The sequence below is a fragment of the Lissotriton helveticus genome, chromosome 2_1, assembly GCF_964261635.1.
Source record: "Lissotriton helveticus chromosome 2_1, aLisHel1.1, whole genome shotgun sequence".
In the NCBI taxonomy this organism is placed as follows: Eukaryota; Metazoa; Chordata; class Amphibia; order Caudata; family Salamandridae; genus Lissotriton; species Lissotriton helveticus.
In genome coordinates, this window is record NC_136059.1 from 298,907,959 (window position 1) to 298,933,785 (window position 25,827).

General features: G+C 43.1%; 1 protein-coding gene across 1 annotated transcript in view; it reads right to left on the reverse strand.

The window, feature by feature from the left end:
• FECH (ferrochelatase) overlaps positions 1-21,248 on the reverse strand; it is a 271,577-nt gene extending 250,329 nt beyond the window's left edge. The window contains exon 1 of the mRNA XM_078674860.1: positions 21,032-21,248. Within this exon, the coding sequence (XP_078530986.1) occupies positions 21,032-21,101 (70 nt within the window). The 5' untranslated portion in view covers positions 21,102-21,248. The remainder of the gene's footprint in view (positions 1-21,031) is intronic.
• Between the last annotated feature and the right edge of the window lie 4,579 nt (positions 21,249-25,827).

A 25,827-nucleotide genomic window follows, 5' to 3' on the forward strand; every position in this document is an offset into this window, starting at 1 on the left:
TACAGTCTCATTATTGTGTTCTTCAACAGCATGAAGACTACTCACTGATGAAAAACAAGAATTTGGATGAGCTAATGAAATCGCAAATAACAATGGATTCAAATTAAACAGTTTGCTTTTTATGAAGGGCCGGCAGCTGCAATTTGCTGCCAGGATGTCCACTGAAAATATTTTTGGTGCATCTTTATTTTTTTCTGTTTTTCAAATTTACTATCCAAGGTCGACCGCCATCCTGGAATGGAAATATAAAAAAAACATGGCAACCATGTCATGATGTACAGGGACCCACTTAGCTGATGCATATGTGCAGTTGTGCTCCAGCAGCATACGTGCATATACATCATTATGTTTTTTGTATTTTTTATGTCGTTCAGCACCAGATATAACCGCTTTATAGGCAATGTTGTGCAGCAATGTCAGAAAACATTGGCAAAAACAACAGGTCTGCAATGGCAAGGCTAAGGCGATGCCTTTTGGCTTGGCTTTACTAATGGTGGTTTCATTTGCTTATTGACAATGCACAGATAAGACCAAACATTTCAGGGTAAATTAGCCACTTAGTTTTCATTGGTCCTACAGAACAGTAGGGAGCACATCAGACATGTGCCACGTATCTGAACAAGCCTAAAACGTGGAAAGTCAGGGACTGGGTGCAGAGAGACTACATTCACCCAGTAAAGTCAACATGGTGCAATGAGACACTATACAGGAAAATCATGGAGGGCCAATGAAAAGCATGCAATAGGAGCCATTACAGCACCATCAGCATAGTGAAAGCACTGGAGTCTACAGGGTGACATGCCTCAAAACTCCTCAATGAATGAATATACAAACAGATATTCCTGCAGACAAGTGCAAAATGTAGCTTATCCGGTGACTACTAAAGAAAAAATAAGTAAGGCTGCTCCTCTTTGTGGTAGAAATAGTTCTAGAAAAAATAGCGGATTAAAAACTACTGGAGTGAGACAAGGCTGAAACTTATGCTGCTTATTACACCCCTACTTGAGCTCTCAATTATAACAAAATTGGGTAACGTGGATTATCTGGAACTTTGTTGTGCTCCTGGGTGAAATTTGGGCAGGCACATTAGGTTTACAGTGGGATCGACCTTCCAGTAGTCCACATCTAAATGTCCCCGGCAGGCAGGGGCCCTGCTAATTGTGCAAAATGATCACCACAGCTCTTCATCTTTTTTTTTGTTTTATAACCCGGGAACCACCCTGGCATTATCATAACAGGACTTATCAGGCCTAAGCAGTCACAGAGGCCGCCCTGGGCTTGTTCTTGTAGGGGCCTCCAGTGCACAGTAGATAAAGAGACCACCAGCTGAAGGCCTCTGAATGACTATCGTTTCTTCACACACACGTGTTGGTATCTGTCACTACTCGGCAGCAGCATGTTCATTGGAATTGGAATTATATAGCCCTACCCCTCTCGAGGCGTTGAATCGCTTTTCAGCGAGTAGCACGCTGCTCGGGAAACCAAAAAGAGGATTATCATTCGTGTATTCCTCTTTTGTTCAGCATCCTAGCCTGTTGGCAGAGTCCATTTCCCTCCAAATGTGAGCTAGAGGCCTTTACCTACAGACATTCCATCACTGTAAACGTACTATTTGGAAGATGCCAATGTCTCCCTCCCTATTTTTAAAGTGGTTAAAGTTCCTCTCTCAAGTGGTCGATGTCGCATATGCAGAAAATCTCTGTCTCTTCCTCACGAAAGCGGTAATATCTGCCACATTCGCTTGTGAATTTAGAAACATGTAATGTTAGGAGCTTCATTGACGAAAATGAATTGCTAGAGGGCCAATAAGGGCGGATAAAGACTTGTGCTCCAACATTCCAACGTTTGCCTTAATGATTCTTCCATTTTCATTTGGAACTTTCTTCCCAGGTAGATGCAATATTCTAATGTTGTAATAACTTTATAGCCTTTTTGCTTCGGGCTATACTAGTCACTAAAGGCCATTTCACTCCTTATAGGTCCTAGCTTGTGGTGTATGCCCATCAGTCGGCTAGAATGCCCTGTTAGGTTATAACTTATAATGATATATTACAGACCTGGGAAATTCATCTGTATGTTTGATGACTCACTGTTGTAAAATTTTGCATTTAGCAGTGGAAACAATTGCTATTAGTGGAGAAGGGGCCATTGGAAATATGGTGAACACCCATGAACGCTTAACTCTGGTAGTCACAAACACTCCAAAGGCATTTCACATCCACTTTAACCACGAACCTTGCTTCGTAGTCAGTGTAACAATTGAATGTGTGAGTTATTTGGAAAAAAAAAGAGAAAACTTCAAACTGTGGAAATGTACATAACTTCAACGGGTCGTGTACGCAGCGAATAATATGCATTTAAAGATATACAGGAGAAGGAGTATGCTTGTTAAGTTGTAACTTGTGAAGGTCCCTTGGGATGCTCAAAGGAATTTTATGAACACGATGAAAAATAAGAAATGGCTCCGATTTCTAATATTTTTGTGAATTAGACCCAGCAGATTAGTGCAGTTTGATAAAACATGACAGTGGGGAGGTGACATATATGTTGGTCGCTCGGCATACTCTATTATGGATTCCTCTCAATTTTCCCTCTACCTGTTTTGGCACTTGGCTGTCTAGAAATCTCCAGGAGTCAAAGTTATTTCACCACGCACAACTAGGGTTTCCCCGGCTTCATCAACACGTTACGGCAGCAGGTCAGTCCAAGGTCTAATGTGCGCATCCCTTTGTTTATTCCATTTTGTACCTGTTTCCACACATTGATTCCCCCTCCTATTGATAGATTTCTCCCCTTTCATTACCATACAGAACGACCTTGTCCCCATTCAGTGGCATTAGAACTGGAGTTTTACCTCCGCAATTATCACCATGCGCATTGCTTTGATCTGCATCTTGGCCAGTGCTAGTGACAATTAATTATTTGTTAACCTGCCCTCTCCTTTATTTTGTCATTTCCACTTTAGAACAATTCTCGATGTATACGAGTACTGCATGCTTCACTTCCACACTGTTGCCCAGCACAGTCAATCTGACTTCCTCTCCCCTTCTGTACCTACAGCTTCTCTATACTATTTCTCTCTGGTTCTCTTTCTATATTGCCCAGTCTCGCTGATCCTGAATTGTTTTGGAATCGAAACGTCGTCAACCATAAGTTATGATCCAACAAAAAATTATTTGTCCTTCTTTGTTTGGCAGTATGGATAATCACTAAGTGTTTCATCCTGGAATGTATTTTTATCACAGTGTGTTACATGTGCTATCACCAGGCACTTTTAGTTCACTCCCTTTCGATGATAGTATAATACCCTTATTATGTGAAAAATCTAAACATTTATTGACATTAAGTGTATATTAAATTTTCTGTGTACACATAGTTGTAGGGACCATTGTTCTCTCTCCAGGCTAGTCATCACCTAACCAAAGATACCATATCATCAACTTGTTGATCATTTCCTTGTAGCACAAGCCTCTAGTCAGGGAGGTGCCCAGCTCCCATTTCGTCACAACAGGCGCCATATGCAAGGCTCCTGCTCTCATCTGTTTTATATATTGATTTAATGTGTCTTTACAGTTTCTAACTTTTCGTTTTCATTTGCTTTATGTTATGTTAAATCCATTTATATATCGCGCCTCCGAAGAGTGTCCTGGCGCGCGCTCTGGAAAAGGTACCACTAACCAAGGCGCTATTCAAAGAGGAAGGTTTTTAACTTTTTTTTGAAGATCACTGAGTCTTGAATACTGCGTAAGGACATGGGAAGAGCATTACAAGCCAAAGCAGCTTTGCGCACAGAAGAACTCCCACCGAGCCTCTGGCGTTTAAAACTCTGGGTCTGCAACAGGAGCTGGGAGGATGACTGCAGCTTTCTCATAGTATCTGCACTCCACAAAGGGGTTTGTGCTTGCACAACAGGGGTTGCTGGACCCTTGTTATTTTTTAATTACCCTAATTTATTATTTGCAGTGATTATCACCTATGGACACGCCCCCTACACAGTCCTAGATGTTAGGCTTCAAAAGAAACCACACGCTGGCACACCACTGGTGCACCAAAGGCAAACCTGTTTGAGTCCGTCCGGTTTTCGGACAGTGTCTAGGGCCAGCCCATCCTGTCGGTGTGCCGCTTCATCCCAGCTCAGCACTTCATTTCCAGAGGGAAGATTTGCAGACATGTTACCATCCGGTAGGAATTGTCATTGTCTCCTTCTTGACCCTTTGAAATTGTAGGCACGCTGAAGTGTCCGGGTTGCAGCCTCACAATTTCTAATCTCAAAATCTGCACGGAGACAGCTGTTAAGCCACCCTGTAATCAGATACCTGCATCTCAATAAATGCTAATCTGGGCTCTGATTAATGCTAGATCTTTGAATAAGAACAAACTTGAACTCTTCGAGTTTCTTCAGGCTCAGAACCTAGACACAGCCTTTATTACTGAAACCTGGGCGGATGAGAGTTCAGGTCCCGACCTAGTTTTAGCAAACCCTGTTGGTTATTCAGATTTTAGAACAGATTGTGTAGGAAAGAAGGACGGGGGCTCGCAATATTATACCGGAACCATTTAACCGGTAGCTTTACTGCGGCCTCCAACATTTTTAAATGAGGCGCCCTTGCCTTTAAGTTTGCTCTTAACAGTAACACCTCTTTTAATGGACTATTGATCTATCGACCTCCTGGTCCCAGGTCAGCGTTTTTAGTGGGAAGGGAATTGTGGGAAGGCATGGTCGACTATGAGGACTACACAGTCCACAGTCCTCATTTAGAGAATAGTCTAAATAGGGATTCAGAATAGTTGCTAGACCCAATGAGCAGTCTTGGGCTAAATAAGTTGGTCAATACCCCTCACTACCCATTCAGCTGGACAAAGACTTGATGGAATTGTTTCTGATAATCAGACTCTGTCTTTCACAGAGGCTCTACTGCTGACTTGGTTCAATCATTCTGCGGTTATCTTTAATATTAATATTGAAGCTAAACTCACTAAGACACTTACCTCTCCCACAATGAAGACCAATCATCCCTGGCATAACATGGAGTCTACCACTCTAGATTACATCCTTTTGGCCTCTTCACCAACAATCACAAAGAACCTCGACCGAGCTACAACTCACTATCACTCCTGGCTAAACTCAGCAATTAATCAGTTGGCTCCCGAAAAATTTACTTGCAACAAGAGGGCCACTCCAACTCAACCTTGGCTTTCTGAAACACTAAGTTATGAAACAGCTCGGTCATCGACAGGAGCATAGATGGAGGCACAATTATGCTCGTAGGGAAAAAGAGTCATATCAACAGAAAATCAATAAATACAAAGCCTTGATCTATAAAAGAAAAATCTGCTTATTTTATGCAGAAGTTTCTAACATTGACAAATTCTATTAAGGAGTTATTTACAACTGTTCAAAAAAACTTCCACATGCGGAGGACACTAAGAACACCTAAGGTAACCCATCCTTGTGTGACACCAAAGTATCCTCCTTTCAGGCTAAGGTAGAAGATATTTATAATATCTTCATGACAAAAGTACAACAGGTTCCTTTAACTCCCAAGAAGCATGGTTCAGAGGCTGCATCTGTTACCTGGTATCTCGGAGTCAAGATGGAGAGATATTTTCATATAGGTTCAAAAGTTCTTTCTTCCTTCTAATCCCTGACGGCTGACCAAGTGTTGGACATTTTTTCAATCTAAATCTGGAAAAGAGTTTGCAATTAGTCCCCAAGACAATATCTATTTATCCAGCTAACATATTTACTAAAATGTTCAGCCAAGGCTATTTCCCTAAAGTTTAGAAAATAGCCTCTATCTTACCACTGCTTAAGAAATCTAATCTTAGTTCTTCTGCTCCTAAAAATTGTTGAAAAGGCGCTTAACAAAGGAAGTGTTCTATTTCTTGAACCCAATCAACTCCTGGACCATTCCAAATTTGGTTTTGGGTGTGAACACAGCACCGAATCAGCCCCGAATGTGGTGTCAGAAGAACTGAGAGCCACTTTAGATGAAAGTAGTAATGCAGCTTTGATCCCGTTTGATCTTTCGGCTGCATTTGATATGACCAATCATGTAGTATTAATTGATCGTCTCCATTCCTTAGTTATCAGGGGAGCACCACTTGCTCGTCTCAAGTCATTCTTACCGGAGAGAGAACAATTTGTTGCCATAGAAGGTTTTACATCCAGGTCTTTTTCTGTACTATGTGTGGTTCCTCAGGGCTCATGCCTGAAACCCACCCTTTTCAACCTTTATGTCACTCCCTTGGCCAAGCTTATAAAAAAGTTTAGGCTCTCTGAATGTAGTCTCTGTATCCAGGAATCCAGAGGTTTTGGCAGGTAACTTCGACAGCTGCATGTTACAGATCAACAACTGGATGTCCAATAATTGTCTAAAATTGAACTCCGGTAAGCCAGGCAATAACATCTCCTTTTGGTCCCAGCTTGGTGGCCACAGGAATTAGAAACCCTAACAGAACCGGTCTCCAAAGCAAAAAACCTGGCATTCATTTTTTATGACAAACTCATTTGAAAAGCAAATCGATGCAGTAACCTCAGCTACCTTTTTTGGTTTTAAAAATTCTAAGGAAGGTCCTTTCGTTTATTCAGCATGTTCTGCAAAAGTTGGTTGGCACAGTATTTGTGCTTTCGAAGCTCGACTATTGCAATGCCTCATACACTAACAAGTGGCAGAATCTACAAAAACAAATTGCAAGTTTTGCAAAATACCGCTGCACAAATGTTGCTGGGGATTACCAAGCATCAATCAGAATCTCAGGCTTTTGTCCAGCTTCATTGGCTACCTGTTTGTAAACGCGTCGACTTCAAAGCTTTATGTATTGCTTTTAAAGTTTTGCACGGCTTAGCGGCGGATTACGTAAAGGGTAAGTTCACTTGGTATGTTCTTTTCGGAACCCTGCGATCTTCTTCTGCCTTCAATATAATCAGATCGAAATTCAAACGATCTCTTTGGGGTAAAACTAGTTTTGTTTTTGGTACGACCAAGCTGTGCTATTATTTGCCACTACAGCTGAGGAAATGCACATATCAGAAACATCCTGAAAACATGGCTCTTAAGGCATTAGGTCCACTTTCCATTTTATTTGAATTCCCTGCCTAATCCTTTAAGCTTTCTTTTGTTGTTGTGTTCTGCTTTTCTTCTATCACTGGTAGCGCAAAGACACCTTCGGGCAGAAGCACGCTTTATAAAATACATTTTCATTCCATTTTATTTCTCAACTGACTCCCCAATCTCTGATGCCCATTTGAGCAAGCTGTGACAAAGTCTATAGATCTTGACTTTAAAAAGCGTTAGGTGAATTTTTGGCTCTGCCAATGCTGAACAAGAAACATGAGCAACAACAAGAAAAAAAATGCTTGTTGTTGCCCATGCTGAAGAGGAAAAAAAGCAAAATGGCCAGGCCAGTGTCATGACACACATGTATCACCAATAAAAAGCAAAGCGGAGGAACATGGAGGGGCAGAACCAATAGATGAACCAGAGATGGGGGAGCAACATACAGAGCGCAGGGGGGTGAGGATGGAAGCAACACTTGGTGGAGAAAAGCAACACACACACGCACACACACTTCCATACAGTGCTGGAACAAAAAGAAAAATGTAGTTTCCTGTTGTCAGCTGTTGAAGGATACAATTAATCCAGGCCATAGGTAGGTAAATAAGATATATTCCAGGTGAGGGGCAAACCCAAAAAGAGGAAGGAAATCCATCACACAAAAAATCCAGATTGACAAGAAATCAACCAGTGATAAGCAATCGGCTGACACAAAATTCACTATTATTATTATTGCTATTATATACATTAGGCAGTTCATCAACAAACAGCTAAACACTATCAGAGAGATTTATAAATGATACACACAACCAGTAGTTGATGTCGTCACGGAAATCTGGTGAGGCTGTGCGGGAAAGCCAGCACGGGGATGGGGAGGCCGCGCAGGGGGGGGCAGAGATAAAAAAAACATACCTGCCGGACTTCTGCTCGGCAGTCTTCTCCTTCTCTGGGCAGAGGCTGAAGCTCCCAGCTTCCCCTGTGGCCAATCCAGAAGCTGCTCACACCATGAGAGCAGTGTAGGGTTTGGGCACATCGCACTGGTTTTGTGCTCCATAGGAAGCTGGGAGCCTGAGCATGCTGATCTCTCGCAGCTGGGTTGGAGAGAAGCAAGTGCGCATGACTGCTTGGCTGGCCAAACCGCCATGCACACTGACAGCAGGACCCACCACTCCTCCCCCTCCCCCTCCTCCTCCTCATCCTCATCCTCTTCCTCCTCCTCCTCCTCTTCCTCCTGCTGCTGCTGCAGTGCTGTGGCCTGGCCCCCAAGACTCAGCCGCAGAACGAAAAATAAAAGGATCTGCATTTAGGGCATTTTGTTTTTCATTTGCCTCTGCGAACAGTGGAGTTACTTCACTCCGCCAGAGGAGCCGTCGCTGCACAGAACACGTGCTATGGCACATGCAGAAGCCACTCTACAACAGGAGCCCAAATGCTAGAATCTCCTTGTAAATGTTATCACAAATCTGATCACCCACAAAGAAAGGTTCTATAACATACTGAGCCAGTTACTTAGGTCACTTGATAAACCGGAGGAGTTTTAAAATGTAAAATCTTCCAAGAAAAAATACAATGTTCTTCAAATATGTAAATGCACATTTTGTTTGGGGTTTAGGGGCTCGGATACTTTGAACACCCAATATTTATACCAGCACATGAAACCTCGTCGTCTGTTAACCTTCTCTTCACTTCCTTTATCACTTTCATTTATTTAATTAAGGGGGATTTGCATTGGATAGTCTTCTAAATGTACCTTCTCTAATACGTTTATTTTATTTTCTTACACAATAACTGTCCACCACTCCAAAATGACTATGTTGCAACATCAACCAATGGTATTCTAAACGCTTCTGAAAGACTTATTCCTCACTTGTTAAGCTCTAAATCGGTTTCCAGTTGGAGAGACTTCTTCATTCTGAGGCCTAGGTGACCATGTAACACAAAGGGAGAGATGGAGGTCAAACAGGGCACACCCTCCACAGTTAATATTCAGCTATCACAACAAGATGCGACGGCTAAAAGGTATAGAACTAATTAGGTCTATGCCAAAGGTATTCGGAGTTGAGTAACAAAAAATTACCTAACGAGATAGCAAATAGATTGGAAGAGGAGACCTCATCCACTCTTTGTGGCAAGCTTCATCTTTGGCGACCGGATTCCACCCAGGATGGGATCAACCTCAAATAGAGATGGCTAGTAAGTTGTAGAGGTACGATACACTTTGAGGTGAATCACATAGTTGATGAAGCACTGTGTTCTGAACCTGACCCTTACATCTAAAAAGGACTCAATTTAGCTGACTAAGGATTGGCGAAATATGACTGTATAACCATGTGAAAGAGAGGAATATTCCCATTTAGTGGATGATGGATTTTTCAGGACTAAAGCACGATTGAGGTACTCTCAGTTAATTGTCGAAGTTCTTTAATTAACAACGGTGTGAAACATGCTTCATTTACTTTAAAATCAATACAACAAGAACAGTATGATTTAAATTGCTCATTATTTTTGGAACTGGTCTCAGAAGCATTTTCTTCCCCTCAATAATTTACAATGAGTTCTGCATATATTTACATATTCTTCTGCAGATTTTGACTGCCCCTGCTTATGAATGTTTCCCAAATCTCTAATTTATGCACAAAATGATTGCCGCAGCATTGTTAAAATGATTTGGAATTTTCCTAGCTTTCCCTGGTATTGAATAGTGGAACATTTTATGGGGTTGCCCATTATGCACTGGGGACCATGAACATATCTGCACGGGAATACAGAGTGACAAGGAAAGTTCTTGTTGGAGTTAGAAATTTTGGAGAATGCAGGTCGCTTGCAGTGTATAACTAAGGCAATAAGCAAGTTTTTTTTTCTTCATAATTGCACTTCCACCTCCTCCCCATTTCAACCCTACGTTGATAGATGACAAAATGGCCTCCAGAGTAAGCTATTCCTAAAATAAATTCACATTTTTGACCTCCGCCCCTACATGTAAATCTGACTGTGCATGAAAGCGGCAGAGTGCCAGGTGCACTACTCAACTGAGCGGGTCAGCCACAAGTTTGCAGACCTTGAAGGAAGTCATCTGTGTATCTTCTTCATGACGTAAAGATGATGCAAACTGTGGCAATGTAACGGGTTTTAGGATGAGTGACTGATGCGGATATTGTCATATTTGTGAATTGTTTAGGAGTCGTTTTCTTGAGTGAGTGGCTCTTTTCAGTAGTTAGATGGAAACTAGAAAGACAGGAGCAGTGCTCATGTGCACAACCTGCGAGAAAGCCCTTCAAGACCCCTCATCCTGCAAAGCACTTGAGGGAACAGTTATTAGGACATGTGGAAGACGCCCAGTTAGGAAGGATCAGAACTGAGCGGAAAAATAGGTGGATGGCTGAGCACAAGATCTCATCCAGTCACCAGCATGCAGATTCCCTGTAGCTTTCCCTGTCAAGCATCCTGGCCTCACGAGGAACAGAGAAAAGAGAAGAGTTGCCCTACCCAAGAAATCCCCTAGCAACAGTACGTTGGCAATATCTAAAAGGCCACCACTAAGGGATACAAAAAAAGGGCGAGCTACATACAATAGGTGGAAATTTGGTTCAAGAGAGTAGGAGGAACAGGATCTCCCCCACAGTCTTTAGGCCACTGTCATATGCTTTACATTATCCCTCCAGAATTTAACCTAACTGCATAGCCCACCATTTTGGAGCTCAGTGGAACATGGGTGAACTAATCTTATACCGGCTTGCACAACAGAATTATCACCACACTGTTTATTGAGTTACCAGCATTAGAATAGACGTTGGACCCTTCGGTATATAAAACAGCAAGGAGGGAAATGGCCCATGGCTGAGGAAATGTTTTATTCCTGCACAAGTACATGCATGAGCCACAAGGCGGGAGAATAAATATAGTGTTGGGTGATTATATGATCGACATATGGTGATGTGTGCACTCAGCTTTCCAGAGCTCTGAATTTGTTCTTACTTATAGTTCTCCTGCAGTGATAGAGACCTGTTCATAAAATTTCAAGTAAGGCACACAGCTAGTTATGTGCATTTGTTTTTTATTGGGTGAGAGGCACGAAGGAGGACTTCCTGGGACCACAACCAGGACAGCAGAACTAGGATAAGTTGTCTTTATACCACATTGACCCCGTAGAATACATACACTTGGACCAGGATGTTTGTAAAACCGCTATGGGCAAAATGAAAATAAATGAAGGTCTCAATTCTTAGACATAAATCACAAAAGTGTACCTGCAGTCATATGACCTTTCACTGGTACATATATATGTCCTTCAACCATTCACCCGAGTTTATAAAAGTGGGAGCCATAAGTCTAGAAAAAGTTTGGGACTTCAATTTTCACACGAGCAATCATGCACACAGACAGCCCATGTGTAAATCAGAGCGACTACAAATTTACTTTCCCTACATGCACCCTTTTTTCCCGAACCAAGAGAACACAGAGTAAATTTCCAACCTTTTCCAGTGTGGCAAAACATTTGAGAGGAGTTGCTGCATACTCTTAAACATGCAAATTTGTCGGTGTGCATTAACTGAGGGCATTCCAATCCTGAAACTAACACAATTCACCTCTTTCCAGACGTATGATGATTTGTGGAAAAATTGAAGTCTTGCAAGAATTCAAGCCCTGATGTAATGTAACCAATGGTGTCATCAGAGAGGTTATTATCAGAGCTCTGATATAATGAGAACACTGCCATCATTTATCACCTAACTGTATGGCATCAAGAGGAACAAGTGGATTTTTTCTTTTTACAAGCAATTCGATTTCCGAGGTATCTAGGTCCTTTGAATAACTGGCTATTTTATAAAATTCTAGGCCCCAGGATATACAGTACATTAGTGGGAAAACAAGGACAATGTTTCCTTGATAAAAAAGACAACTACATTGTAGTGCAGAATTATATCAGGACTCTTTCAGTCCTGCTAACTAGGTACCTGACATGCTTAAGAGCAGTCTATCTCTGGCGTAACATTTCTTTTTTCCTCAATTGTCCATGCCTGGGTTTGCTGTGTTGTCACACTGCCGTTTAAGATCACAACATTTTGTGTTCTTTAGGAGACTAAATAAAGCTGATAGAGGGTTCTCGTTAGAAGAGTTAACGAACAGGTGCATCAAAGACAATTGATGTAAATCAACATGGATAAGTACATAACTAGCTATGACCCTTGTGTTCTTGTTCACGCAGGGGCAGATTCTTGGTCAATGTGACAGCCACAGTCAAGTATGGGCTGTTGTGTTCAAGTAGGGTCCAAGTCTGCTGCATGTTTCATATAGGGGACAAAGGCATGCCCTACTTCATGCTGGGGTCAGGGTACTCTTGATATATGGACTGCAAGCCCATTCATGGGGAGACAGAGTAGAAAAGGGTTGGTTGTGCAGGCGAGGGTTGAAACATCACAATTATTTTATTTTATTTTTATTTATAACGTTTTATATAGCTCAAACAAGATCCCGAAGGATTTCAGAGCACTTTACAATATGATGGGCGGATGAACATAAATGCAATATCAACATCCAGTAGAAAGAGAAAAAAGACTGGAATGGTTGCAGAATGCGGGACAATTGCGCCCAGGAGGGTAACACAATAAGCAGGTGTACACGGGCAACGAGGCAGGGGTCACAGTGTGCATAAAATAATAGCCGTTACAAATAGAGGTACCATGATAGTGGGAACAATGACAACGAGCAAGTGAGCCTATCCCTCTCAGGGTAAGAATTTGTTCATTAGGAATCGTTTAGCTTCCAATTTGAAAGGCTACGTTGAAGAGACTCTGCGTACTTCCGGTGGAAAAGAGTTTCCTATCTTTGGGGCACTGCCAGAGAAACCTCGGTAACAAGTTCTTTTATTGTTAAGGACGTGTTAAATGGTAAAAAAAAAAAAGAATTGTATTCTGTTAGCTTAGCCTCTGTTACCAGCCATTTTGCCCAACAGCCCCATTTTGTGTTTCTATGGGGACTTTCTAAGTTAGAAATTGCGTGTTCACTGAAAGCTGGTCACACTGATAGCTTTCGCGTGTCAGAACAAGCTGCCCTGCCCTGCCAAAGGACATGGCTTGGCAGTTTGTGCTGGACTGTTCCCATGAGGCACAGGGTCAAGTTTGATTTGCAAGTGGCCATGTCTGAACTGGGGTGGCTTGGTGAGCAAAATAACGATGGATTAAACCCAGATCTGTGACTGGTGGTGAATGTGTTGCCATTGTGCAACATTCCGTCCATCATCTTGTGCGTTTTGCTATTCACCCTATGTGGGAAGGGAATGCCCAGACGTGGGTCCCGTGCTCACTACGTCAGTGGAGTCAAGCTATCCTGGCTGAAGACTGCTGATAGCCAGTCCTAGGATGCTTGATTCCGGTCCAGGGAAGACATGGCTTGGCATTCCGGGCTGGACTGTTCCCATGAGGCACAGGGTCAAGACTGATTTACATATGGCCATGTCTGAACTGGGGTGGCTTGGTGTGCAAAATAACGATGGATTAAACCCAGATCTGTGACTGGGGGGAATGTTTTACCATTGTGCAACATTCCGTCCATCATCTTGTGTGTTTTGCTGTTCACCCTATGTGGGAAGGGTATGCCCAGGCGTGGGACCCCTACGCCACTGGAGTCAAGCTATCCTGGCTGAAGACGGCTGATAGCCAGAAACCGGTCCTAGGATGCTTGATTCCGGCCCAGGGAAGACATTGGTTGGCAGTTCGGGCTGGACTGTTCCCATGAGGCACAGGGTCAAGACTGATTTGCATATGGCCATGTCTGAACTGGGGTGGCTTGGTGAGCAAAATAACGATGGATTAAACCCAGATCTGTTACTGGGGGGGAATGTTTTGCCATTGTGCAACATTCCGTCCATCATCTTGTGTGTTTTACTTTTTGGTATACGTACTGGGTGTCTGAACCCCTAAAATCAGACACTTCTGGATCTTGAACTGAACCTCTGTCAGAAGGTCTGGTGTGCCGCTAAAGGGATGTTAAATCATTGGGGGGAGAAAGAAGAAACTATGATCCATTCAGCTTCCTTAGTCGTATATCAAAAAATTCAAATGGGGAATGGATCACTTGTCCTGCGCAACTAGGGTTCTGTAAAGTTTTCGTACTGTGTGCCGATAAAAAACACGCTTAAGGCATTCAACTGGGCTGGTTTTCTGGAACAATTGCTTTTCTGCTTGTTGCCCTGCTGCTCCCTGACTCTGCTGAGGGAGGTCTGGACTCTGACTTCCCTCTAAGTGATCTCTAAGGGCTTGCCTCCTGAAGTCTAAGAGACACAAAAAACGTCCTGTAATTCTGCTGGTGCTGCTGGATTCTGCCTTCTGTGAGTCCTACCCTTATCTGAAGTGCCCTCTCCAAGTTCTGGGCCTCAGAAGTGGGTTCTGGAACAAAATCATTGCATCATCATCGCTGCGCCGATTGGACCTGACGCAGTACCCTAGGATGCAGAGGTAGTGCTTATCCAGAGACAGCCCTGTGCGGCTCGGTGATGACATGAGACCTGACTACGAGGGATGATGCAGTGCCGATCCGCTGTTCCAACTGTGAGGTTCAACTTCGACCCGACTGCAAGCTTCAACGACGATGTAGCGCCGATCCGAGGTCCCGACCGCAAGGCTCAACTGCGACGCATTGACCTGCCTGCGTGAATCGAAACGGAGGCTTTGCCTTCAATGCGTGGAGAAGATCAGCACATTTCATTGCTTGCAACCCAAAAAATTGCTTTGTTCACTGGGGCCTGCACGGGTCCAGTATCCGGCCTGCACTTCCACAAGGTCGTCCCAAACTTTGACCTTATCTCGGTCCAACACGACCTAGTAATCTTTACTTCTACTGATTAGATTTTCATTGTTATGGTCTTATTTTTCTCAGATAAATAACCTCTATTGTCTAAACCTGTGTGGTCTTTTGGGGTGTATTAATTTTATTACTGTGCGAGTGTGTTGCACAAATACTTTACAGATTGCCTCTTTAGATAAGCCTGACTGCTGCTATGTGCCAAGCTACTAGAGGGTGAGCACGGGTTATCTTTTAGTGTGTATCAAGTTTACCCTGACTAGAATGATGGTTCCAACCTGGGTGCATACTTCAGCCAACCAGGAATCCCATTTCTAACAATATGGGTAAATTGGGAGCATATATTGCACAAGAGCTGCTGCATACCAACTAATTTGAGGATGTGACTTGCCTTCATCTTAAAGGTATTTATGGTTTTGATTAACCGATTTGCCAAGATAAAACAGGAAAATTCACACCACCATGTGAGTAAGATTTAAAGTGGGGATACTGCATGAGCAATTACATTATTTTGGGAGGATATTTAACACAGATCAATTTTTTGATGCTATACAGAAATTTGTGGGTAATCGTAGAGATTTTGCATGGCCGTTTTAATGGTCGAGGAGACAGCATGTCCTAACAGCAGGGCAAGTTTACCACATGTCAACGAAATATTACTACTACTACAGCTGATCAGTAAATGTATCACCAAAGAAAACTTCAACTTTTTGCAGACATCCACTGGAGAACTGATTGGACTCTAAGGCACCCACTTGAGAAAAACACAACTTTGTCTGACTGCCATATAATGCTCCGAGAAAACCCATTTCTATAGAAGTTGTCTCAGGTCAAGGAACTGTCATCGAATAAGATCCACGGACATTGCCCGGTGAACAGGCAAGAGATACAGGAAATCTACAACAACAAAAAAATTATCTTGCATCATTACTTGGACATTCTAAAGAATCTTCCCCAACTTAATCTTTTTATCTTGTATTATCTTGTTTGACCAAACAATCCGAGTAGCTCTAATTAGACCTGTGTACGTTTGTTCCTATAGGATACAGCCACAAGCCTTGCAACACTAGACAGAAGTTTGCTCCTTTCCAAATTCTACTGATGTTCCTATGGATTCACAGTTTTGTCTCCATTGACACTGGGCTCTATTTCAGGGTAGGGGGCTCTACTTATGACATGTTCATAAAGCTGTTACAGGGGGCATGCCTAGCATTTTACCAATTCTGCCTGTCAGCTCTGAAGCTGTACATCTGTCATTTTAAAGTGGTGTGAGCAGCTCCCTCCTTGTCAAGGAGTTTGTTAAGGGCCAAACACTGCGTCCACAATCGACTGCCTCAGAGTCACCAAGCAGGAACCGTGCGAGCAGCTAAAAGCGGCAAATGGGATTTACGAGCCCCTATGTGTTGAGTAGCAGGCAGATTTCAATGTTTGGTGGGCCGGATTTCTCCTCCAATTAGGGCTCTGTATTCTAGGTTCTTCATTTCAATTTTCAAATAGGTTTATCGAATTAGTAGTGCGAATTTGTGGCCAGGTTTTATTTGGGTTTGATATGGGTTTCTATTTTCAGCACAATGCATTGGTGGGACATAGCACTTCAATAGGTAGAAATTAGGAGTTCTGTTTTCCTGATTCAAGAAGAATATGTTGAAGAGGAAGAAATCTTATTCTTTGATTTCTGAAATTTTTGAGCTCAGAAGCAAGTTTTTGCAACGTGCAGTAACAAAGCAGTTGCATATACTGTTAAACCTCAGGGTAAACAACTGTACCAGCTTTCAGTTTTCTGGCTCGCGTCATGCCCACAGGGCAAAGTGTTATCTGCTGGCGGTACATCAATATCATTTTCTAAGTCCAACTCACCCACAGCAGGCAAGTGGGGCCCAACCATGGACATGTTCGACAATCTGAGATAGGCCTTTATGTTGGCCCTCAAGCAATGGTGCCGCCACCTTCCTCACATGACAACGATTAAGCAGGCCCTAGCTATTTGGTGGAACAGAGTGTAGTAACCTCAACAATAATGTGTCACTCTCTCCTGAAGAAAAGGAGTAGGATGACTTCTGTGAAGATTCAGAGGGCCACCTGAAGGTGAAGACTTAAAACCACTGGGAGATGGAAAAAAAGAGTAAATGAAGCCAGAACCCAGAGTTATGATGAAGACACTTTACACAGCGGTTTGGAAGAGGGCCCCTTAGAGGATTTACTTATTTTTTTGATCCATCTGACCGCATCTCAGATTGGTCCCCTATCCCCAACGTTGCTTCTTAATGCAGTCGAGATGTTGTAAACCCCTAGACAAAGATGACAGACGCTGCCTGCAAGCTGACTGTCCCAAGCCCGTAGCAGAAAGCAAGGATTCCTTGACAGCAAAAATGCATCCCAAAATGGTGACTCACTGTAAAAAATAATCAAGAGCCCAAGAAAGAAACAGACTGTTCTTGGCATGATGGCAAACATATATTGCTTGACAACTAAGATAGTTTCCCATAAAAATGGAGCTGGTGTAATCAACAATGTTGACGGGTCTAAATGCAAAAAACTACTGCCTCTACAAAGATGCGATCTGAAAAACAGCAAAGGATACAAAATGTGTAAGTAATCCTGGAATTCTCCTAAAAAGTAAGGATACCCATCAGTCACCACATGGTACCGCCCCGGTCATCATCTGGGATACCTTTTGACCTTCCCATTATGAGACAAATGATGAACACAGGACTAGATGAAATGTCCTACATCAAATTTGGACTCACCGTACGGTGCTACAGATGTTAACTGTTGATCTAGAGTGATGGGTAAAGAAAAATTGCAGTGCAGGCGAGTGTAAAAAAGTGAATTAGGATTGGGTAAATTAGCAACACCGTATTTTATTGTTTTTACTCAGTTCCCCAAGATTAAAAACAGAGCAAAAAAGAGCATTTCAAATAATGCATTGACATTTAACTATTTAATTAGTATAGCACTAGGAAGCTGTCAAGATCAGATTCAGTATCACGTTTGTGTTTCCACCGACAGGAGAAGCTGAACGTCCGCCATTAGTCTTTTGGAAACACCGGTAACACGCACCGCATTAATATTAGGTAAGACATTGGGAGAGTAGCTGTTTGTTGGCTTCGTAGATCATTTGTGTACATTAGTAACGTTTGATTTTTTGCTGTAGGATTGATCCACCTCTTTTCAAGACCAGTGAGTTCTTTTCTTGTATTTTGCAAACACATTAGGGTGTGGGAATAAGGTTCTTTGAGCATTCTTTCTGCAATTTCTTTTTCACGAGCCTTTTGACATTATCCCCCTAGCCTTATACCTTGTACCTTGTAAATTCTGGCGCCAAAAAACCTGAACAGTTTATTAATTGAAAGTTGCATTTAATTTCACAGGCCCCTGATGAAGAGCTCTGTTGAGCTTGAAATGCATTGGGCATGAAAGACAAGTCTTCAATGATGAATTGGTGTATCAATTTTGAATCATGTTAAATACATTGTTAAATTAATAGAGAATGTAACTCATTGTGATTTAATACAATAATGTTTGAAATCATTTTTGTTGGTTGAATTGTGTTCTTATATTATAAGTTTTTGAAATTTGCAAGAAGCAAACCACATAAATATGTACAACCAATAGAGTATCTGAATAAAGTAGTACCCAAGGTATTACAAAACAGCAACAGTGCATAGAGGTTAAGTGTTCCTCACACTTAAGTTATAGCATTTAGATAGACTACCTCCTCCTTGGTCTCCTCCTTTTCATACACTGTCTCCTCCTTGGCCTTCTGTGACTCTTTCAGAAGCTAGAACTACCAGTGCCGGTACTCTTATGTCGAAGTAGCTATGCGCTTTATAAACTAAATTATTATTAATTGCCCAGGGCACCCACCTTCCTAGGGTCTGCCTGGGAAAGCGAACTTTTTATCTCACATCTATCAATTTCTCCATCTCAACCTTTAATGTATTATTATTATTTTCTTGCCGTTTTTATATAGCGTGAACTAGACCAGAATGTATTGAAGTGCTTTACATGAGCCCCAGTTACATTACACAAAGTCACATTACTGATGTATTTTATTTTTTTAAGTGGGGCTTGATGGGTGGATTAAGTGATCTGCCCAAAATCAAAGGATGGTGAGCCAACGTGGACACTCAAACCTGGTACCCCAATTCACCTGGTTCCCCAATTCCAAAGTCGGGAGCTCTTGCCATATCCTCTCCCCAATATCATTCAATATTGGTTGGCATCGGGGTCTTGACTTAGCAGAAAATGGGTAATAAAATACAAAGTTATTCCAAACAGGGCCCCTCAAGTATGTCTTGGCCGGGCTCCCTCAAAATCCTTATAATGACACTGCCTATCACTGGTAATGCTATCCACTATTCTGCACTGTTCTCGCGAGGCTGCAGGTACTGCTTGTGCGCATTCGATAAAAAAGACTGCTATGCTGCATTGCTTAAATGCTGCATACCAGCGTACCAACAATGTTGTATAAACAGTCTCCCATGGCCTCCCTGACATATGTATTCTTAATCAGAGCTTCGTTTACAAAATTCATACATTCGTGGGGTAACACGGCACATAAGAAACTTTTGGGGTGCCACGAACTTTTGAAAGGGGAGATAAAGGCTCTGACATCACAGATACACAGTAAATAAGAGACTGCTACTTTCAGAGCGGGCAGCTGACTAAAGCCAAATCCTCCAACGGAACACGTGGTTGCGTAGTTATGTAAATCGGGACTGCATTATGTAACGTACAACTCTTGGCACGAACAAGGGGAGGACCAACCCTGTGCCATGAACTAAAACTAGTTCTAGGAGGCAAGGAGCACTGTGTATACGAGGGACCCCGAATTACACCGTTCTAACTCAGCTACTGGTGCGTGCACGCTGCACGAGAACACGCGCTAGGAAAATGTAAACATTAGAAAATACGGTGTAGGACGGTCGTACTGCTGGTAAAGTTACTGTAGCTTTATGTGCTAGTACGACTCCTGCCTCCCGTATCGACTCCTGCCTCCCGTATCGCAGGTCTCCAGCTGTCAGCCACAAGTGAAGACGGGCGTTGCTATTGATAGCGCAGCAAGTACAGTTGCACCGGGGCCGAGAGATCAGAAGGGCCCTCTGCACCCACATATCTGTACTGCACTATTTAAACATGGGGTGGGTGCCCGTTTTATTTGCTTGCATAAGGGACCATAGCATCCTCGCTCTGCCATGCCTGCAGAGGCGTCCCCGCAGGGACCACTAAGTACACAGAAGTTGCAGGTGAAGGAAGCGCTGGATAGCGCCACCATTACCGCAGAGCACACAGATTGATTCCGTGGAGTACCAAGAAACTGCGGTACTTTTCACCGAAGGTAAAGGCCGTCGAAAATACTCTACACGTGGAACTAGACCCATTAACCACGCCATGCGGTGATGAGGTGGCGTAAGAATAAATACTGGTGACACTGCGGCCCACTTGTAATTCACAGCGCACAGAAGCGGCAGCATGACGCCCTATCTAAAACAAAGGAGCACTATTATTGCCCAGTGCACCGGTCCCTTGCAAGAATGTTGTGACTGAAATAACTGCTCTAGAAGGGCACTCACTTCACTGCCTGTGGTAAAACAGGTAATCTGTATTTTCTGCTTGAAGGCGGTTGGTCCCTTTTTAATGCGTGACACAATCAGGCACTCCTTATTTAACCAGCTGTACTAAGCATGGTAGGTCTTTTGGGGCACACGGCTAATAAGAGAAACGTTAACTATAAACCCAAACATGCACAGTGATGCTATTTGAAACATCGGCTAAGTTCACAGGTGAGGCTGCACTCCCTGCAGCAGCAGTCAATAGCTGCAGTTGTGAACATCACAATGCAAACCACCACCGCTCTCAGTATGCGGGTATAGTGGGCCCGTGTCAGATGTGTCAACTCCAACCAGTCCTGCTTATTATCCCACGTTGTATGAGCGGATGCTTGGCCCATGTTCATAATGTTATATTGAAACTACAAGTTCCAGAATGAAACGTCCTGTTGGCTATAAAAAGAAACGACTGGCTAAAGGAGGCGCACGTGACAATTATGAGCGGGTTCCCCAGAGTGAGAGAGAAGTGAACCGAAGGAATGACCGCAGAAGAGGTAAAACGCAGGCAGCAGCACGCGAGGCTTGTTGCAGCAGCACACGCGCCAGGCAGGGCGGACTTACACTGCTCGCCGAGTCTCCTGAAGGCCACGCTCCTCAAGGCGGCCGCCATGTTAGTGCAGTGGGAGTACATTCCGTTGCAGCTGGTAGAGGCCACCTTCTCCTCTCACGACCCGGTACCAGCGTCCAGCGCGTTCCCCCCTCTCGGACGGTGTGCTTCTGTTATTGCCAGCACCGGTCGCGTCAGGGATAGGCGGAGGAGGAGGCAACCTTGTTCCGGGTCCCGCCCTCCAACTGACAGGCAGGCAGCAGCCCGCCCAGGCACGCGCCATGTCTTATTCACATGGCCGAGCCCATGGCTGGCGTGCGTGTCATGTGTACGAGCTTCCAGGTTGTACACCTTTCGTCCCTCCCCTGTCCCCGAAACACCGGCCCAACAAAGTGATCTCTTCATCAAAATTCGTGGGACAGAAAAAATCCATTTGAGAGCGCGGAAAGAAAATATACTTTTATTTCAACAGCAGTAAACGTGATATGCTGGCTTTACATCCCTAATGAGGATTCACGTGGATAATAGTTCTGGACTTGGAAACACTTTATTCTGGGAGCCTTAAGCCTATACATTGGGGGTCAAGGTGGGCAGCAAAAAGTAGGTAGTCTCAAAGGGTTGCATAGCCAAGAAAAGCTGTCTCGCAGTCAATTTATACATTTGTTTTTTTTAAACTCTGTCAAAAAAATATTGGCTCCTAGGAGAAACATGACGGTAAATTTGTTCTCCCTTAATTGATTGCAAAAGATGCATCTTAAAATATATTATGCTTTTAAACCTCTCGTTGCAGGGAGATCTGTGTGCCCAGTAAATATGAAAGAATACAAACAAGGGGTAGATATCGCTGGTGGTCAATGCACCCGCTGGAGTGATCTGTGTTGTGTTTGCTCACAGTTTTGACTCGCAGGTAATGGCATCTTCTGGAAAGCATTTATCAAAAGAAGAGAGGGGGGGGACCAAGGAGCTAATGAAGGTCCAGTGTCCGTGCTCCTAATTTCAATGTTTAACCAACAAGGAGGACAAAGTTCCTGTGCCAGGGTGCAAAAAGTCACCCATGCATTGTGGTGCAAAAAGTCACCCATACTTAAAAAAATGGAAGGAAAGGAAAGAAAAAGGGGATTCCTAGGTGTGAAGGACCCAAACTTATGAGAGGGAAAGACACTGTGTTTCCTCTGTTGCCCTCACACACCCCGAAGAGTGTCATGCTTCATCATCGGGCGTTTGCTCCTCGTAGGGCCGGCGCTGCAATTCCCTACGGGTCCCCCGAAGGGTCACTTTGTCGGAGATCTTTTAGAGGAATGCCGGATGTTGCATGCGGGTGTGCGGGTTATGGGTCAAGAGGAGGATAATGAAAATACGTGCCAGTGTGATAGATTTAAATTAAAACAAGGGTAAACATGCAGCGATAGGTTTAAAAGTATACCCTTGGCAGTCAATACTGCTGAAAAATATTGACCCACGAGGCATATTTTGCCTAGGTGTCAATTATCAAGGTCAACATGTTTCGCGCTTTCCGTTGCCAATAGGTCGTTAGCGCTTCGTCAGGACCGTCAAGTAAAAAATATATATAAAGTGCACGTGAAATAGTGAGTGTAAAAATTACCCTCTTATCTCAATCAGGGCGGCGTAGGACCTGTATACACTTATCATGGTCACAGCTAAATAGGTGGAAGCCACTCCTGAATGAAGCCTAGGAAATTGAAAAAGGAAAAAACAAAGTAATAAGACAGCATCGATGCCAACTTGATGCCGCAAAAATGTACCACAGTGTGTACATCAATTACACATAACCAATTATGTAGAAAGGCACACAAGACAGGTTATTCGTAACTGGTCAAAAGGGGAAGGGGGGGTGTTTTGTGAGGTTCTGGCCCCTACCCTACATAATTATTGTATTGGAAAAGTGATCCTCAAGCCTAGAGAAGTACATAATATATGCCCCATGTAACAAAGCATTTCGTCCTGGTTTATTTACTGAATACAAGCGTCCAAACTGTAAAATTAAAAGTGCTCAAAGAAATTGCTCACCAAGCACTGCGTGTAGTAGTCGTACGTGGTCAGAATTATGGACGCCCGCAAGTAACCGGGCTGTAAGAACAATAAACACACAGACAGGAGCATCGAGGCACATTAGCCAATCGTCAGAAGTGCCGGGCCGAGTGCTCACAGTGCAGAATATTACATCTGTAAATTACTTACAAATAAGTGCGGGTGCTGCCTCCTTGCAACCTACCCAAGCCCATGCTTCTGCCGAAAGAAAACTAAAATCGGCAAAACCGCTAGTTTAAATACATGGACCGGGTCAGGTGTGAAGCGGTATCCTTTTCCGGGAGGGGATCCTAGTGAGAAGCAACTGAATGCGTAACTGTAGATGTGTGTAAGGCACGCGATAAATAACCCCTAAACATAATAATATAACATTTATTATTTTTTAATTTTATGAAATTGCTTGAGTCCATTAGAGTGTTCACTATTAGGTAGCAGTATCTTAGGACTATATTACATATGGGACGAGGTGCGGTCCAGTTATGACATTAAGATAACTCCATTATGGTAAATCATATGGCGATGGAGGGCATTGTACGTAAATCATTTTTCTGTAAATTGCCTGCACGGTACTGGGCATTTCTAGCGACAATTGCCGTTCCTTGATTATGTAGTGAGCCGTTGCGCTTGAGCGGGGGAGTAGTGTACCCGAGTGAAGCTTATGCGCGTTCACCTCCGGCGCTCACACATGCGCATTCAGTTGCTTCTCACTAGGATCCCCTCCCGGAAAAGGATACCGCCTCACACCTGACCCGGTCCATGTATTTAAACTAGCGGTTTTGCCGATTTTAGTTTCCTTTCGGCAGAAGCATGGGCTTGGGTAGGTTGCAAGGAGGCAGCACCCGCACTTATTTGTAAGTAATTTACAGATGTAATATTCTGCACTGTGAGCACTCGGCCCGGCACTTCTGACGATTGGCTAATGTGCCTCGATGCTCCTGTCTCTGTGTTTATTGTTCTTACAGCCCGGTTACTTGCGGGCGTCCATAATTCTGACCACGTACGACTACTACACGCAGTGCTTGGTGAGCAATTTCTTTGTGCACTTTTAATTTTACAGTTTGGACGCTTGTATTCAGTAAATAAACCAGGACGAAATGCTTTGTTACATGGGGCATATATTATGTACTTCTCTAGGCTTGAGGATCACTTTTCCAATACAATAATTATGTAGGGTAGAGGCCAGAACCTCACAAAACACCCCCCTCCCCCTTTTGACCAGTTACGAATAACCTGTCTTGTGTGCCTTTCTACATAATTGGTTATGTGTAATTGATGTACACACTGTGGTACATTTTTGCGGCATCAAGTTGGCATCGATGCTGTCTTATTACTTTGTTTTTTCCTCTTTCAATTTCCTAGGCTTCATTCAGGAGTGGCTTCCACCTATTTAGCTGTGACCATGATAAGGGTATACAGGTCCTACGCCGCCCTGATTGAGATAAGAGGGTAATTTTTACACTCACTATTTCACGTGCACTTTATATATATTTTTTACTTGACGGTCCTGACGAAGCGCTAACGACCTATTGGCAACGGAAAGCGCGAAACATGTTGACCTTGATAATTGACACCTAGGCAAAATATGCCTCGTGGGCCAATATTTTTCAGCAGTATTGACTGCCAAGGGTATACTTTTAAACCTATCGCTGCATGTTTACCCTTGTTTTAATTTAAATCTATCAAACTGGCACGTATTTTCATTACCCTCCTCTTGACCCATAACCCGCACACCCGCATGCAACATCCGGCATTCCTCTAAAAGATCTCCGACAAAGTGACCCTTCGGGGGACCCGTAGGGAATTGCAGCGCCGGCCCTACGAGGAGCAAACGCCCGATGATGAAGCATGACACTCTTCGGGGTGTGTGAGGGCAACAGAGGAAACACAGTGTCTTTCCCTCTCATAAGTTTGGGTCCTTCACGCCTAGGAATCCCCTTTTCTCCTTTTTCTTTCCTTTCCTTCCATTTTTTTAAGTATGGGTGACTTTTTACACCACAATGCATGGGTGACTTTTTGCACCCTGGCACAGGAACTTTGTCCTCCTTGTTGGTTAATCTTCTGGAAAGCCCATTGTGTAACGTGCAAATACAGATTATTATGATATGTAGCTGGGTAAGTGAGTGGTTGCTTTTGACACAGATCTTTTTATTATTTGCAGTTAATAAATTGCAATCCTTTTAATATAGCACAGTGCGCTATGGACTGGCATCGAGGACCTGCAAGACATGGTTTTAAAACGTTTTTTTCCTCAATCTGCTATTGTAAGGCGGCTAAAAAGGGATTGCTTTGGGTAGTATTAAAGGAAAACCCCAAGTACTATATTACGTTTTGAATCCTGACTTGTGATTCTCCCAGTTATGCAATAGTAGCTTTAAATCCCTTCCAGTAAAGATGAGTGACACCTTGAAACCCTCTTTATCTTGTGAAATATCCTGTACACTGATTTATACTACATACTTGTATGATTTATTGTCAAAGTTGAATGCGTACATGTGCTATAAAGTGGGATGAATAGCGCTATAAACCTATTTAAAAAAATAGCATGTGCTATTTAAATTGTTATAGCGAATGAAACAAAGGCCCCCTGAGCAATAAAGAATAGACAGTTCCTAGATCAGGGTAAAATCATGTGTGTAGGTATATATCTAGGCAATTGCAATCGCTTGTCTCAAGAAAAGGATTAAAGGCTAAAGACCATTCTCAAAGATATAGTACTACAATTTTATTGACATTACATCAGTTCATAAAACTTATTAAAAAC